The sequence below is a fragment of the Bactrocera latifrons genome, unplaced genomic scaffold, assembly GCF_001853355.1.
Source record: "Bactrocera latifrons isolate USDA-ARS-PBARC rearing strain unplaced genomic scaffold, ASM185335v1 scaffold_149, whole genome shotgun sequence".
Classification (NCBI taxonomy): Eukaryota; Metazoa; Arthropoda; class Insecta; order Diptera; family Tephritidae; genus Bactrocera; species Bactrocera latifrons.
Genome location: NW_017534952.1, coordinates 157,792 through 173,143, shown reverse-complemented (window position 1 = coordinate 173,143; position 15,352 = coordinate 157,792). Strand labels below are relative to the sequence as shown.

Sequence of the window (15,352 nt, the reverse complement as noted above, 5' to 3'; positions counted from 1 at the left end):
TTGAAGAAAACTTTATCTTTTTTTAATTTTATTTTTATAATTTTTTTTATTATTTTTTTTTATTATAACTTTTAATACTACCAAGCACAGTGCTTATACGGAATTTTAACCCAGTTCACAGTTTATTACTTATTTTGCGCGACTGCATTCGAAGTTCTTATTCTCTGTTTTGCGGTCGCAACCTTTGCAGTGAAGGGGAGTAGCCAGCCATGTGCGATTTTCAATGTCGAGCATTCGCTTTTCCATTGTTGCATTGCCGCGGCATGCAAAAGTTACGCGCTCAAAATTTAATTAAACTAGATACTCTCACTAATTGAATAAAGCACCTGCTCTAGCGCGCGCGCACACACAAAGCAACAAAAAGACAGCGCGTTTGCGGCATTCGCATGATGTCATTTGCGTTTGCGAATATTTATTTCATTTAATAATAACGGCTTTCTGAAGAACCTCCCACAAGCGCACACGCAATAAATGGGCGCACACACACGCGCCAGCATATAAACTAACGACGGCTTTTGGAGGCGGTCAGGGAGCGTTAGAGATAGAGCTTAATTTTGCGACTCACGGTCTCTATTGGACGCGGAGACTACAGACTTGGCGACTGCCGCCCAGCAAAACATATACTTATATATATTTCCATGTACTCCCGCTTGTGTGTGAATATTTTCTAATCAAATTATTGGCTCTTGACTCTTGGCGCGTTCTGCGAAATTTGCTGCTGTACAAGCTGTGGCAAGCCGAATTTAATTTGCTGAAATACTTAATTGACATTTAACGGTCGTTTTGTATCCAAAACGTTTGGCGTTCGCCGTAGACATTTTGCAGAAGCACACACATATATGTATATTAGATACAAATTCGTTTGTTTTTGCCTGCTGGCTGCTGTTTTAGTAACACGTAATAATGGTATTAATAAAAATGATGTTACAGCTGCGGGTGGAAGCTCATAAATTAAATGTTTAATTCGCTCTTTCGGTACGATGCCACTTTTTTCTAATGAATTTTTTGCGCTTTGCTGGTGATTTACGCGTTTTAGGCAGACTCGCGCATCGGTCAACACACGCTGATGTCATAAGCTTCCCCGTGACATAATTTGAATTTCAACGGCCCAAAAAATTCAAAGCATGATTATATAAACAGAAGTCAGCAGTCAACATTCCTGTGTTCAATTGAATATTTCTAACAATTATTTGATTTGAAAGCTGTTTRAACAATTCGGCACTCCGCGCCAGCGCCACCGCCACCTGCGCCCTCCATCGCCTCGATCGTTGATTTATCTTCATCAAATGTGAATATTCGCCACTGGGCGCTTAGGTGCTCAGGTTAACGGGCGCACTCGGTGTCGCTTAACATTTCAATAATTACCAACAACAAAAGCACACTGCCACTCTGCGAGTTATGGCCGGACCAGCGAGCGCTTCGGCACTCTAGCTGACTTTTAACACTGACTTGAAGCATTAGCATTGCATATTTTAACAATTTGTAGTATTTGTATTCGCTTTTTGGTTTTTGTGTGTGTTTGTGTGCGTATGGTAAATAAGCGCTCGAACGGTTCAGCGAACTCAGAAATCCAATACCACTCATTACCAGCGCCATTGCCGCCAATTTGCTTTAACACATTCACACACACACGCGCAGGTACAATGCTATTATATGTAGGCATATGTTCATCCATTCTTGTATGTATTTAGTAAATTGAATACTTTTTCGAAAACCAATTTGCAGCTTGAAATATATAGGCCACACACACGCTCATCACTCCTCCATACCTACGAAAAATACCTGCTAACACACAAAAATGAGGCGCCGCCAACTCCTGTAACAACGCAAACGACGTCTGTATGCATCGACACTGTTATGTGTATATGTTCGGCTGTGCATGCGCGCACGCGGCTCCGGTGTGCTTTTTTCTTCTTGCATCGCATCACGCTTCTTGCATTTGTCGTGATCTCGTAAATGTCATTGGGCACTGCTTAATCTCAGTAAGATATGTTTAAATTTGAACAACAAACTCATCGTCGCCTCTAGAGGCCTAGCACTACTTCAAATTGTTGTTGTCGTTGTGACGCTGATTTACCATGCTTTTGAAGGCTGTCTGGGCGCAACTTCGAGTGCATTGTTCATGACTGATTTTGCAACCAAATATTTGCTTAAGCTGTTTAATTTTGCTTCACTTAATTTTTGAGATGATAATCGCGTGGAAGACTTTTATGACTTTTATCTTTTTCATTGAGTTAATTTTTTTTCTCTTTCCCTCTCTCCTCATAGGTGATGATAATCACGCGCTTCTGGTGGCTTCACATAAAAAGGTGAGTAAGAAAATTGAATGGTTGCACATTTCTAACAAATATTGCAAAAGTAGTTTCCAAAATTTTTATTTTGAAAGTCATATGCGGAATTGTAAATAATAGAAAATAATTATAAAATTGCAGTTTTTGTTAAAATATAATTTTAAGATTAATCCAATACGACTTTGTGAACACGGAAGTAGTGAAAACTCAAGTGCAGCGCCTTCTAGGGTTGACAAACGGACTTGACTCGCAGATAAACATTTGGCGTGGCAACATGTGGACAGCTAATTTAGTATTTGCGAAAGTGGGTGCAACGAACGAATATCTATGGCAATATTAAACACACATACATACACATCTATTTGCAGTTAAGCATTGAAATCATTGGATATACAGTAAGCCGCAAATCTAAGGACACACTAGGGGTATTTTTATATTTTACTAATTTTATAGTAGTTTTCTCAAAAATGTAATCACAATATTAATGTTTACTATTCATTTCAATGTTGTTCTTAATACCTATGTAAAAAAAAATGTGGGCTTTTAAATAAATTCCTAAAAATATCTATGTGCACTCAAAATAACCAATTATATGGCAACGCAARACTAAGGGCACACTTGTTGTTTTCTTTGAATAACGGTTCAACGAACACACCAAAGAAACAAAGTTTAGTTGGAGTGTGAAAGGAGCATCGCAGTTAACACGCGTAAATATAAATTTATTGAAATTTTTGTTTTGTAACCTAAATATTTTCGAAAAAAATTGAAAGTATGCCACGTAAGCAGCTCTCCTCGAGGAGAAGCATATTATAATAAATTTGTACGAGAAAGAAAATAAATCCTATGGTGAAATAGTTAAAATAGTGTCTAAAATCGCTTTACTGGTAGAAAAGTCATCCAGCGCAAAATAAAGGAGAACCGGATCGAAAATATGCCTGTAAGTGGCCGGCCACCCGAATTAAGCGAGAAAGATAAGCGACTTATAAAGCGTACCATTGAAAAAAATCCATTTACCAACGCTCCAAAAATTGCAGCAGAGCTAGAGAAATATCAAAACCTTAAAGTTTCGCCCAATACTGTTAGAAGATGCTTAGCTGAACAGGGACTGAAGTCTTGTGTCCCAAGAAAGAAACCGCTTATAAACAAGGTAAATAGAGCAAAGCGCATAGAGTTTGCAAAAACCTATATAAATAAGCCACAAGAGTTCTGGAACAAGGTTATATTCTCTGACGAATCCAAATATAACATATTTGGATCCGATGGTCGTTTAAAAGTGTGGCGTAGAGAAGGAGAAGCTTTGAATCCAAAAAATACAGTGAAGACCGTTAAGCATGGAGGTGGGAGTGTCATGGTATGGGGCTGTATGTCGTCGTCTGGAGTGGGTGATCTCGTATTTATTGACAAAACAAGGAACCAGTACGTTTATTTGGATATATTAAGACACAATCTGCAGCAAAGTGCTTCAAAAATGGGTTTAGCTGACGACTACTACTTCCAACAAGATAATGATCCGAAGCACACAGCCCACAATGTGAAAATGTGGCTTCTCTATAACACACCACATATGCTGAAAACCCCTCCACAAAGCCCAGACCTCAATCCCATAGAGCACATATGGGAAATTTTAGACAGAAATGTGCGAAAACACGAAATTTGAAGCAAGCCACAACTGAAGCAGGTTCTTATGGAGGAGTGGAACAAAACAAGCGCCGAAACCACAAAAACATTGGTAGATTCAGTGGCTAATCGGTTAAAAGCTGTCTTAAACAATAAAGGATACCCTACCAAATATTAAGGTTGTTAAATTTTTAAATAATTTTGATTTTTTTTAATAAATGTCAATTATTTTTATACTTTTGCGGTGCAAATATATGGAGTTACACTAATATTTTTTATATATTTCCCAAATAATGGTAAAAAGTTCCTTAGTTTTTAGTTAGATTGAATTACTACATTTTATTTTTACGATCTCGAATGGTTTTTTGTTAGTTTTTTGTGGCAAATAAAATTTAGTTAAAAAAAAAACTTAAAAATATATTGATGTGTCCTCAGTTTTGCGGCTTACTGTACATACATAAACATATATATAAACGAAGGAAAGGCCCGTAACAGAAACCACTAATATTGAAACAAAATTGGTGGGTTTTTTTTTATAAAATGGTTATATAGTATATTGGTTATCATACAGTTATATTGAAAGAAAAGTAGAGTTTTCGTTATGAAATGGTTATATATTGTTATTATATAATAATTTTTTTTTTTTTTTTTGAAGATACGTTGTTTTGCATTTTGGGTGACGATATGTAGTTTTGTAAATAAAACGACTATTATTTTTAAATTGTGGCATAAAGATATGTGTGAATTGTGTAATGCTTACTTCGCAATATTGCTCGTTCACTAAAAACGCCATTGTCTGCGACCTTAACAATGAAAATGTCGCGTTCTTTGTTTTTTGGATTTTATTAATTTTCATGTTGTGCTGACATCTGGCACCCACGGGGCAATAAATCGCGCGAATAATGCGCAGAATTCAGCAAAAGCCACTCCACATCTGCCCAGTATCCCCCTCGCCAATTTTTTGCCTAACAACAATTGCATCACTTAGTTTTACGAGCGCACAATAGGCTTTTATTAAATAATTGCCAATAGAAACCACAAACATGGAAAACTAAATTAGAGTCGAAACAAAAGCACACTCGCCGCCATTTATTGGTGGCTTAAACGCCGCTGCCGTCGTGTATGTACATCAATTTAGCTGCCCGGTTGCTCGGTTGCACGGTTGCAAGTGCGCAATAGTTCAATTACCTGGCCCATTAAGCGAAACTGTGGATTGTGGCGTGCGTGTGGGTGCCCACCATGGACTGTTTGCTGCATGAGTCAAGCGGCTGCCGGTGTTGTGCCGCTCGGTTGCACAACTGGCGGGTAGAAGCTAAGCGCTGACGGTGCTGCTGGCTTCCACTCTTGCTTTTGTTTTTGTCACCGCAAGCAGCCGCTCAGATTTCCAAGTTTGAAATATGAAACGCGCTTGCACACATACATACACACACATAAGCATGTGGAAAATAAGCATCAGTAAAGAACAATGAAAGGGGAAATGCTTTGCGAGCATCGCTGCTGCTGCCGCCACTGTCTCTGCGGTCTCTGCTGCTGCAGCAGCGTGTTCTTGGCTTTGAAAAGTTTTGCCACAAAGAGGCATTTGTCATAAATAGGGCTCTGCGTTGAGGAATTCTCGTACGTGTGTTTATGCGCAAGCTCTATTATTTCTACTCGTGCGAGATTATACATACTTTTTTTTATGTATGCATGTATGTGTGTGTGTATGTGTCGGTAGTAAGGCTGCGAGCATTCGTACTAGTCCGTCTAGCTTGGCTGCTTGTTTTAGTGAATTCATTTCATTTTCCATGTTGCTATTGCATTAAGCTGCAGTGCGTGACAAGTATCACCGCTTAGTAGCAACAACAGTATGGCTCAGCGCTGAGGTTAGCAAGCAGTCAGTGTCGGAGTAGAATTTTATTGCAAATTCTATTCTGTTCACTCGCCAGTTTTGCATTTTTGCATTTGCAATATTCCAACAGCCACCGCATACACACACACACATATACATATATATGTATGTATAGTATATATACTTTTCGCTGGAACGAGTATAATTAGTAGCGTATTACAAATTGCTCAACGACACATTTAGTATGAAGGAAATTTCTGCAATTGCTAATAAATGCCAATTAATTCGCCTTAATTAATTGTTGGCCATTTTCATGTTTTTGTTATTGCTTCAGTTTGTACTGTTGACAATGACCTTTGTAGTTGTTTCATGGCTGGGCGGCTTACGTAGAATGTTGAAATTGCTTTATTCTCAGAAAAACGAAAGTTCTCTGACAGAAAAGTGACGGAAAAATGAGTTACAGATGTACCAGGTTGCGAATTTTTTCATTCAAAAATTTTGCATTTAAACTTTTCAATTGATCTCTTCAATAAAATAGAGATCTTCCTCTTCCTTTGCTTCCCTAGGCGGGTACTGCGTCGAATACTTTCAGAGTTGAAGTATTTTAGTCCATTCCGACGACATGACATAGCCAGCGCAGCCTAGCGTATTTTCTCCAAGCGTTCATTGAACAAGTCGCACGATAGTGAGTCGCCTTGTCTGAAACCTAGTTTGGTATCAAACGGCGCCATAAGGTCCCTCCCGCTCCTGACGGAGGTTTTGGTATAGCTCAACGTCAGTTAAGACAGCCATGGTAGTTTTGCGGGGATACTAAATTCAGATATCGCGGCATAAAGGCAGCTGCTTTTCGGTGGTGTGTGGGTTGATCCTTTTCCAAGATTTCCAATACGCTCGATAGAACCTTTGACGCGATGAGGAGGCTTATCTAACGGTAGTTGGCACAGATTTTGGAGTCTCTCTTTTTGGGGTTAAGGCAAAGCACACTTAAATTACAATCGTGTGGCATCCTTTCGTCCGAGCATATTCTACAAAGTAACTGATGCATGGCTGGTAAGGAGAGTTCTTCGCCACCATATTTGCATAGCTCGGCCCGGCAATCCCACCGTTTTGTTGTTCCTCAAACGGATAATTGAAATTCGTACTTCTTCATGGTCGGCCAATAGAACGTCCTCTCAATCGTCGTCGGTAAATGATCAGTCCGTCTGCTTTTACGTGAACTCATCCCTCAGTTTTTGAGACTTCGGTCTGAAATTTTGCACATATCCTTTTCCCAACTGGAAGCTGCTCATTTGTCGGACCCCTTATCGGCCTATTATAACATAAGCTGTCATATAAACCGAACGATCAGAATCAAATTATTGTTTTCTTTGAATTCTTTCTATTTGTGAAGGTTATTGCAGCTTCGCTGCAACCGCGTTAACTTTTTTCATATTATTCATTTTTTACATAACATTTTTGGGAGATTAGAGGTTTTTTGCAATAAAATGTCCTCAGGCCACAACGTAAGAAAATAAATCAATTCTGCCTTTCTGTTTGTCCAGGTCAATAGGTTGTTGTTRTTATGAAATGCAGTCTGCTATATTCGACGGTTTCCGGCAAATGGAATTTTTGACTAAAGCTAATTAAGGTTCATATGAGCATGTGTATCTGTGATATAATAGGATTGTATGACATGTTGCACATATGTACAACCCGACGTACACATTTGCATAGGCATTTGTGTGTTCGTTAAAGTCGATCAGATGCGGAATCGAATTGACAAAAGCGAATTAACAATGCAACGTTGGATTTTTGGTGTGACGGTGACGCCAGTGTGGCATACAACATGTGGCATTTGCGGTGTATGCATGCTGGCGGTGGTGGTGCGTCAATGCGTCGTCACCAATCTTACGTAATCGGTAAAGCGATGATGACAGACAGCAAAAACAAAAGCGAAACGCAAACTACATTCGAGCCAAGCGCGCTTGGCAGCCAATTGGGCCCTCTTTGTACCAGCTACCTACTTATCGGCCCACAGGCAATAAGTCAGTCAATCAATCAGTCACTCAGCCAACACACTAGCGGCGCTTGAAGACGGAACTAACCGCAGCGATGCGTATTCGTGCCAATGCAAACATACACGTACAAATTGATAGATTAGTGTGTGTGTGTGTGTCTGTATGAGAAGATTTTTCCATTATTATTTTCCCTTCCTAATCCATTATTATGCAATTCGAAATATTATGGCAACATGGAAATTGGAATCGCTGCACGCATTAAACGGTGGCGCAGAAGCGAATGCATACCCCAGAAACATACAGACACACAACTAAAGGCCACGAGCAACAACCACCGGCTGCAGTTGGAACGACGCCTGCCTGGCGTTCGGTGGTTGATTGCCTCATCAGCCTCGAGGCACCAGCCAACCGCCAGCCGCCAGCAGCCACAAGCGCTAAGAGATTTTGCTGCAATTTCCTTTTCGCTGCTGTCGTTGGTGATTTGTGGTGGTTGAATGTTTTCCATTACATCTGCGTCGTCGGATCGAAATACGGATTTTCCTTTTACACTCTTTCGATCAAGTGATGTATTGCACTGGCTTAAAGGAAATCTCTCGAACTCATCAGTTGGTGTTTGACATTCAGCTGACAAATATATAGTTGCTACTAGTTCAGTTATGGATTTACTAGGAAAACACTGTTACTAAAGCGGAAACTTGCAAATTGTCTTGCAATAGCATTTAACTTTGCGAATCTGACACTCCTGCTTTCTTAACTTTTTGCTCATACTATCAACGGAGTAGCAATAAAAATGTGTTATCTCCTGCTCCATTCACATGCATTGCCCTATTGGGTACTTCTGACCATATAAAGGAAAGGGATCACATGCCGTGATGAAATTGCAGTGAATATACATTTTTTGCGGTTTTAATAATCACCACTTCATTGTAATTTACTATTTTGCTTGCCAATAGAACTGGGAAGAATTCTGTCATCGGTAAATATAAATCACCACTTGCATTTAATATGTTCACATTGTATGTATGTATATATGTATATGTACTTTACTTATCGAAAAAGCGGATTTCTGAAAGTACCCTGCGTATCTTGTATAGTAAGCATTTTCATATTCATATACAATATATATTAGTAAAGCAACAATTACTGAAAGCTTGCTGCAAAGGCCAGCCATGATTCACGCTGCAAGCGTTAAGAAACAGGCACTGCAATTACAATAATCGCTAAATTAAAAATTTTACTTTATTGAAAGGCGCCACACGCACAAATGTATTCATAAGAATCACAATTTTTCGTACAGTTATACATGTGATAAACTATATACATTAGGGCAGACCCATTCTGCATATGTAAATATTAACAGAAGCTTTATATGAAGCATGACGGTAGTGGATTCGGATTGCGACTAAAATTACCCGCTGAGGTTTGCATTCTATTCCGAATACAACAGCAAACTATAAACAAACACACACACCCTAATGTTGCAGTGTACCCAAAGCGTTCCTAGCAAACGACGAAATCTGCGCGAGTTCATCGAAATAATATTTCATTTCAAATTTCACAGTCAATGGTTCTCAAGAGCAATATTGAGGTATCACTGCAAGATTTTATAGGCTCAATAGGGGATCGCTTCCGCAGCTGCAAAGTTATGGATCTCTTGCGACCTAACAAAAACAAAAAAAAATGTATTATTTGAGTTGGCCATCCACAGCTGGCAAGCCTACCAAACGCCACATTCACAACGCATAACTGTAAACCCAAATTTCAATTCAAGATAATTTACTTTATTTGCGTGGCGTGAACTAACCAAATATAAAAATCTTTAATTTTACAATTGCAATTGTTTAATGAACTGTGAAAATATTGTAAATAAAGCCATTAACATTTTTCTTTTATGGAAATTGATTGAGCCCAAAGGGCGCAGCGGCCTTGCCCTAATAATTATATTAACCCTAGCGCGCCTTCATATGTCGGTTATTCGCGTCGATAATTGTGCTCTTTGATATAACTTCCTGTTGAAGCATTTCCAATTCCATCATAACCTTGAAATAATGAACCGTAAATTGATTACGTTTTCCATGGCAATTGCTAAAATAACTGTAGTTAAAAGATAGCGGAGTCGGAGCAATGAGCTGTGAATATTTACTTTATTACCTCTCTTACTCTCTCTATTTTTTCTTCTTAAAATTACGTATTGAAGCAAACCTAACCTCTAAAAATCATTTTTACGAAGAAGTGCATGAAAATAGAGTAGGATCTGGCTGAAAGTCTTTCATAAGCATATTTGACCAAACTCAAGCATTTTTCATTTTCATCCCAAAGTTTTGCAAAATGTGTAATTCGTTTATGAGACGGTACAAAGTTGGACTTATTTAAATTAATTAAGGGCTCAATTCCCTCAGGACCACAAAACTCAAAGAAAATTATAGAAATTATGCCAATTAATATAATAAATTCCTCTTAAAGGGGAGCACCTACATACATAGTTAGTGTTCTTATTTATGGCCCATTGTTTTAGGCGAAGAATTTTTCCCCAAGAACCTTTGAACACATAAATTGTTGCGCTTTTCGCTTGTGAACTTTGCCAAGCATTGTCCTAGAAAGGTTCTCATCGACACATTTTTCCCAGTTAACCGTTCTTTTGGATAAGCATAAATATGAATATTAATGGAACATCAACATTGTTTAAGACACAGGTACGAGGCCTTTGGGCACACATGTGACTACATATGCAATTTTATGCATAATTTAATGTTGTTCACCATTAAGTTTTTATGATTTTCCCATAAGTATTGTTTAATGAACCTCATTTCTGCAGCTTAAGCGAACAAAAAAATAAAAGCAAAGGAAAATGGCAAAGCGAAAAAATCCATAATTCCAGTGGAGAATAACAAGGGGACCAACGGGGCTGGCAAAGGTCGTAGAAAGGAAGCCATTGCCGTGAATGTGAAATTCATGCTTCGTGTCTTCATTTACTCTTTATTTACATTGTTTTGTTATTGTTGCTGCTGCTTCATTATATTATAACTACATACTTGTAATTTTTGTTTTTGTTTGCTCTTAAAAATGCATTACTGTGAAAGTCAAAACAAAAAAAGGTCCGAGCACAAGTGCACACACATACACATACACGCATATATATGCAAATGAATATCTCTTCGGTTGGCAGCACCTACGAGTCGCAACTAAAAGGTACTAACAACGACAACAAACAAATTGAAATTACTTTGTGGCATCCACTTCGTGAATGATGGCGCGGAAATTAAGAGGAATGTGTGAAAGTGTTGGATGGCCGAGCGCTTTCAGCCACCCGCAAGTGAGGGGGGCAATGAAAAAGTGTTAATAAACGGCGAATAAAGAACAACAAATAACAAAAGGGCGTTTGGAAAAGAGCCATAAAGAATATTAAGAATTTGTCGTGCTCTTTTACCACAACAATAGCAACAACAAGGAGCCCACTCAAGTTGTTGTGCACATATGTATGCATATTTAAGTAATTTAAGACTCGCTGCACAGACGCACACACACATATTCCAATTTATCGAGGTGCAAAGTATTCAACACTTAATGAACGGCAGTCGGACCGAAAGCGCCGAAAGCGACGGAAAAAGTTAGAAAAAACTGAGCAACTATTCCGTTGCGGTGTTAGAGTTCAAGCGCTTAATGAAAGCGGAGAAGGTGTCAAAGACCAAATCAACAATAACAACAACAACAGCATGTAGAAAATATGATCCTAAGCACAACGCTTTCTACTATGCTAGCAACACATTAGACACATACACACACACACTCACTTTTCAATTCTTATGGTGTCTTAGGAAAGGGTCGAGTGCAATTGAATTCTTGTTTGCAGCAAAGTGACAGCGCGAAAGTGAGTTCAAAGTAAAGCAAATTACTGAAATTAAAAAAAAAAAAATAAAGTTCATATTATTATTAAAGATCGTTCTATAGAAAATATAAAGAATTTAATTTTTCAACATTTCCCTTTTGAGTTAACGAAATTCTAAAAAAATATTAAAATAAGCATTTTGTGGCACAATTTTATTTGTTCTAAAATATTTAAGATATCCATTCTTCTTATCCATTAGATATGCAAATATAAACAGCTCGGTGGTCGCCGACTGTAGATATGGATAACAAATGTAAATATGTATTCAGCATAAAGATTGAATATATTTTGAAGAATATACAGACGTACCCAACTGGCACTTGTTTGTGACAACATTTTGATATTTCGAAAAGTGAATGACAAAAATGCTTTGCTTCGGTTTGCAAACAACAACAATGTCACACTTCAAAATCTCAAGAAGAGCGCAGAAACAACTTTGTAAAGCAGTTCGAATGATTGTTAATATCTATGTTATTGTTGTTGTTATTATTTATGTACATGTGGCACAATTTCATTAAAAACAAAGTATAGATATACACTGTGATCTACAGAGAAATTGGCGAACACATTTACTCGCATTGCTGCGCTTCTTCAGGGCGCCCTCAAAGCAGAGTGTGACGATGCCAAGTTACAGCTCCGAATTAGCCAGTTAGCATAATCGATGTCTGCTGACAAAAATCATCTATCATTATCAACGACCGAATGAATCACATGAATCCAAGCCCCCAATCAAACTATAAGCCCATTTCCTTCCCTCCTTTCACGTATGGGCTTTTTCAGGAGTCCTAGGTTGCCACTCTTTATGTGGCTATTGCTCCTAAAGCGTATTACAACAATAGCATCAACTGCAGTCCACCGGTTGTTGACCACCGTTTGCGACAATACAACCACAACAACAATTCGCCATTTAGAAGGGCAAATTGTTGCGATTTTCCTTTAAGTATTAAAATTTGTTCTTCACTTTTAATGCCATCGACGCTGAATTTTATTTCGCTTTTTATTTCGAATGCGCGATTTTTCAGTTTTCCTAATGCGCTTTTAAGTGTTTCTGTATGTGGATCAGTAGACCCATGAATATGTTTTCAGCTGCATATGCTCAGCACTACTTAACGGTAAATGGGTCATGGCAGATTTGCTCCGAAATGTAGTTCAGCGATTCGGTCAAAGCAAACAAGCCAACCGAACCGACAGACAGACCAGACAATTTGCCAGCTTCAATAAATAGTGTTTCACTTAGCAACATTTGTATGTACGTATGTGATCGCACATTGTTGCTATTTTTTGTTTTCTTAATGGACAGCATTTACCATTTAATAATTGTGGATTCGGATGTGTTTGCGGTGTTTGAAGCGTCTGTATGTAAATAATGAGCGATGTGCACTTAATCGCCATAATTTTCATAATACAGAATCAGAATGAATCAAGATGAAACACGATTGGAATTTGGGAAATTTTTTAAATAATAGTTTCATTTTTTTTCTGGTGTTAAGCAAATATACGTGATCTCTTTATACAGGCTCCAAGAGTAGTTACAGGGGTTTTCCGGAAATGTAGCTAGTTAAAACACCATACAACCGCATACCTGAAATATTTAGATTCAACTTCGCTTATTAATTTACGTTTTGCTGAAGTTACAACTCTCAAATAAAGTCAACAGATAAGAAATCTGGGCCAAACAAACATTATTTGAGCAAACACAACTTCAAAGTGATAAGATCTTATGATTATATTTTGAATTTTTTTGTAAAGAAAGAGTTTGTGTTATATTTAAGTAATGGCCACTTAATGGCCATGAGCAAAGAGTCTCTTTTTCCTAAATTACAATCTTGTTGACAAAAGCTTTAACAATATCGGGAATATAACAAGTTTTTTTTTCACATTTTCACTTTACTTATGGCAGCTTTCAGTTTTTGATTCTGAGTAGTTAATACTTTACATCTGAGATAAGCAAAATATTCTGAAAATATTCTCTTCGTCATAAAACCTGTCCGTGTATACTCCTATCAGAGAGTCGATAAATAAAAGTTTAAAAAAATATATCACGCACTGTACATAAACCGCTGCTGTCACTATTTCGCCATATCCGCAATAGATCCCTTCAGTGGTACGCAAGTTTATTGACTCGGCCGCCTAAGCAACCCAATGTGAGCACTCAGCTGTGTAAAAAAAATGTTAACGTAAGCAAAAAGTAGTTCATTAATGACATCAAATGACTGCATTCCAACCAAGTGGAACTGCCTGTCAGAATGAGCGGAAGCGATCGTCGCCAAATGACAAATGAAAGCACAAAATACATTCGTTTGCCAGAGCAATGACAGCAAACTCTGGACGAAAAGTTGGTTCTAGCAAGAAACGTTTGGTTTAAGTACGTTTCATTAAAGACCTTCAAAGATTTTCCAAGTAACTTAGTTTCTTACCAATTATCGGGTATATAATTCGTAATAAACGCGCATTGTGATCGCCAACTGTCGGCCATCAGTCCATCAGTCAGGCAATCAATTTCTCAAATGCCCAATTGTTTGTCTAGACTGTCAGCGAACGCCGATTCAAGCACTTTTGCTGTAGAACCGCTCTCTCTGGTGCTAAATGCAGTTTGCTGTAATTCAATCGGCTGACTGACGGACAGAGCAATCGATCGAGTTCGTGTATGAAGCAACGACATTGCTGTTGTTGTCGGTTGACTGGAGCAAAGTCGCGCAAGCGCAAAGCTTTTTTCTCGCTCTGCAGCTCAAGCATGCGACCGAAATGCCTCCGCTTTGTGGCAAGAATAAAGAACTAAGCACACAAAAGCAAATAGAGAAGAAAAACGAAAATAAGCTAAAATTTCGACAATACTTCAATTTGAACTCCGCTTCGAGATGGTATTGCTATTGTAAATATTATCCTAAGATGATTGAGTGCAATAGAAAGAAGAAGCTAAGTCATTACCTATACACAGAGGCAGCAAATATATATTCAATGTATAGCTTCGGGTTCCAAAAGCGTTAGCTTTCATTGTTGTTGCAGGTACTCATTTTACTGTACGTCCAATCGATCACCTTCTCGTCTATTGACTTGATTGGATTGACAGCTCCACAAGTAAAGTAGCGAGAAAGACAGGCGCTTCGAAGCCGACGCTGACGCTGACTCTGACGATGGGAGTTGTCAGTTCAGGTTCTCACGCCTTACTGAAAACGCAAATATTTGCATTTCGTTTCGATTCTTCACATTTTAAGTAGCAAATAGAAGAGAAGACTCACATCAATACCCACAAAAGAGAAACAAAAAAATTCAAGCATTTCCAAATATTTATTGGGAATTCGTTAACCTAACCGTAGGGCCCACCTATCTGATAATGGCACACAATTTAGAAACGCCAAAATCGATATCATTTTCGGTTGTCTGCTGGTGAGAGGCACTCCGCGCTTAACCAGAAAGCTTTCTTGGGTTTGGCATAATGACCAAATAAGCCTGTTTACCGCTTATCGCTTGTGCAGAAATTGATTCGAAATGAGGAAGAGAAGTTGAGACTATTATACGTATGTATGTGTATACGTTTGTGTGTACATACATATATGTATTTCTAGGTGTGCGCATTAGCTTGGAGAACTCGCTTATCAATTGGCAAAACCTGTTTGCACTAAAAACTCCACAACAACACAACAACGCCGTAGTTGAATGGATTAGCAACGGTACTTGTCGCACTGCCTTGGCCTTTTGCCACACTCTAACGAGATATGGCTGCATTTGTAGC

At 38.4% G+C, this 15,352-nt stretch overlaps 1 protein-coding gene across 4 annotated transcripts in view; it reads left to right on the top strand.

Annotated features, from left to right (window-relative positions):
• Nucleotides 1-15,352, top strand: part of LOC108965794 (protein spire) — a 79,567-nt gene that overhangs the window by 23,039 nt on the left and 41,176 nt on the right. For all 4 annotated transcript variants that reach the window (XM_018928413.1, XM_018928414.1, XM_018928415.1 and 1 more), the window contains one exon: nt 2,269-2,309. In XM_018928413.1, the coding sequence (XP_018783958.1) occupies nt 2,269-2,309 (41 nt within the window). The remainder of the gene's footprint in view (nt 1-2,268; nt 2,310-15,352) is intronic.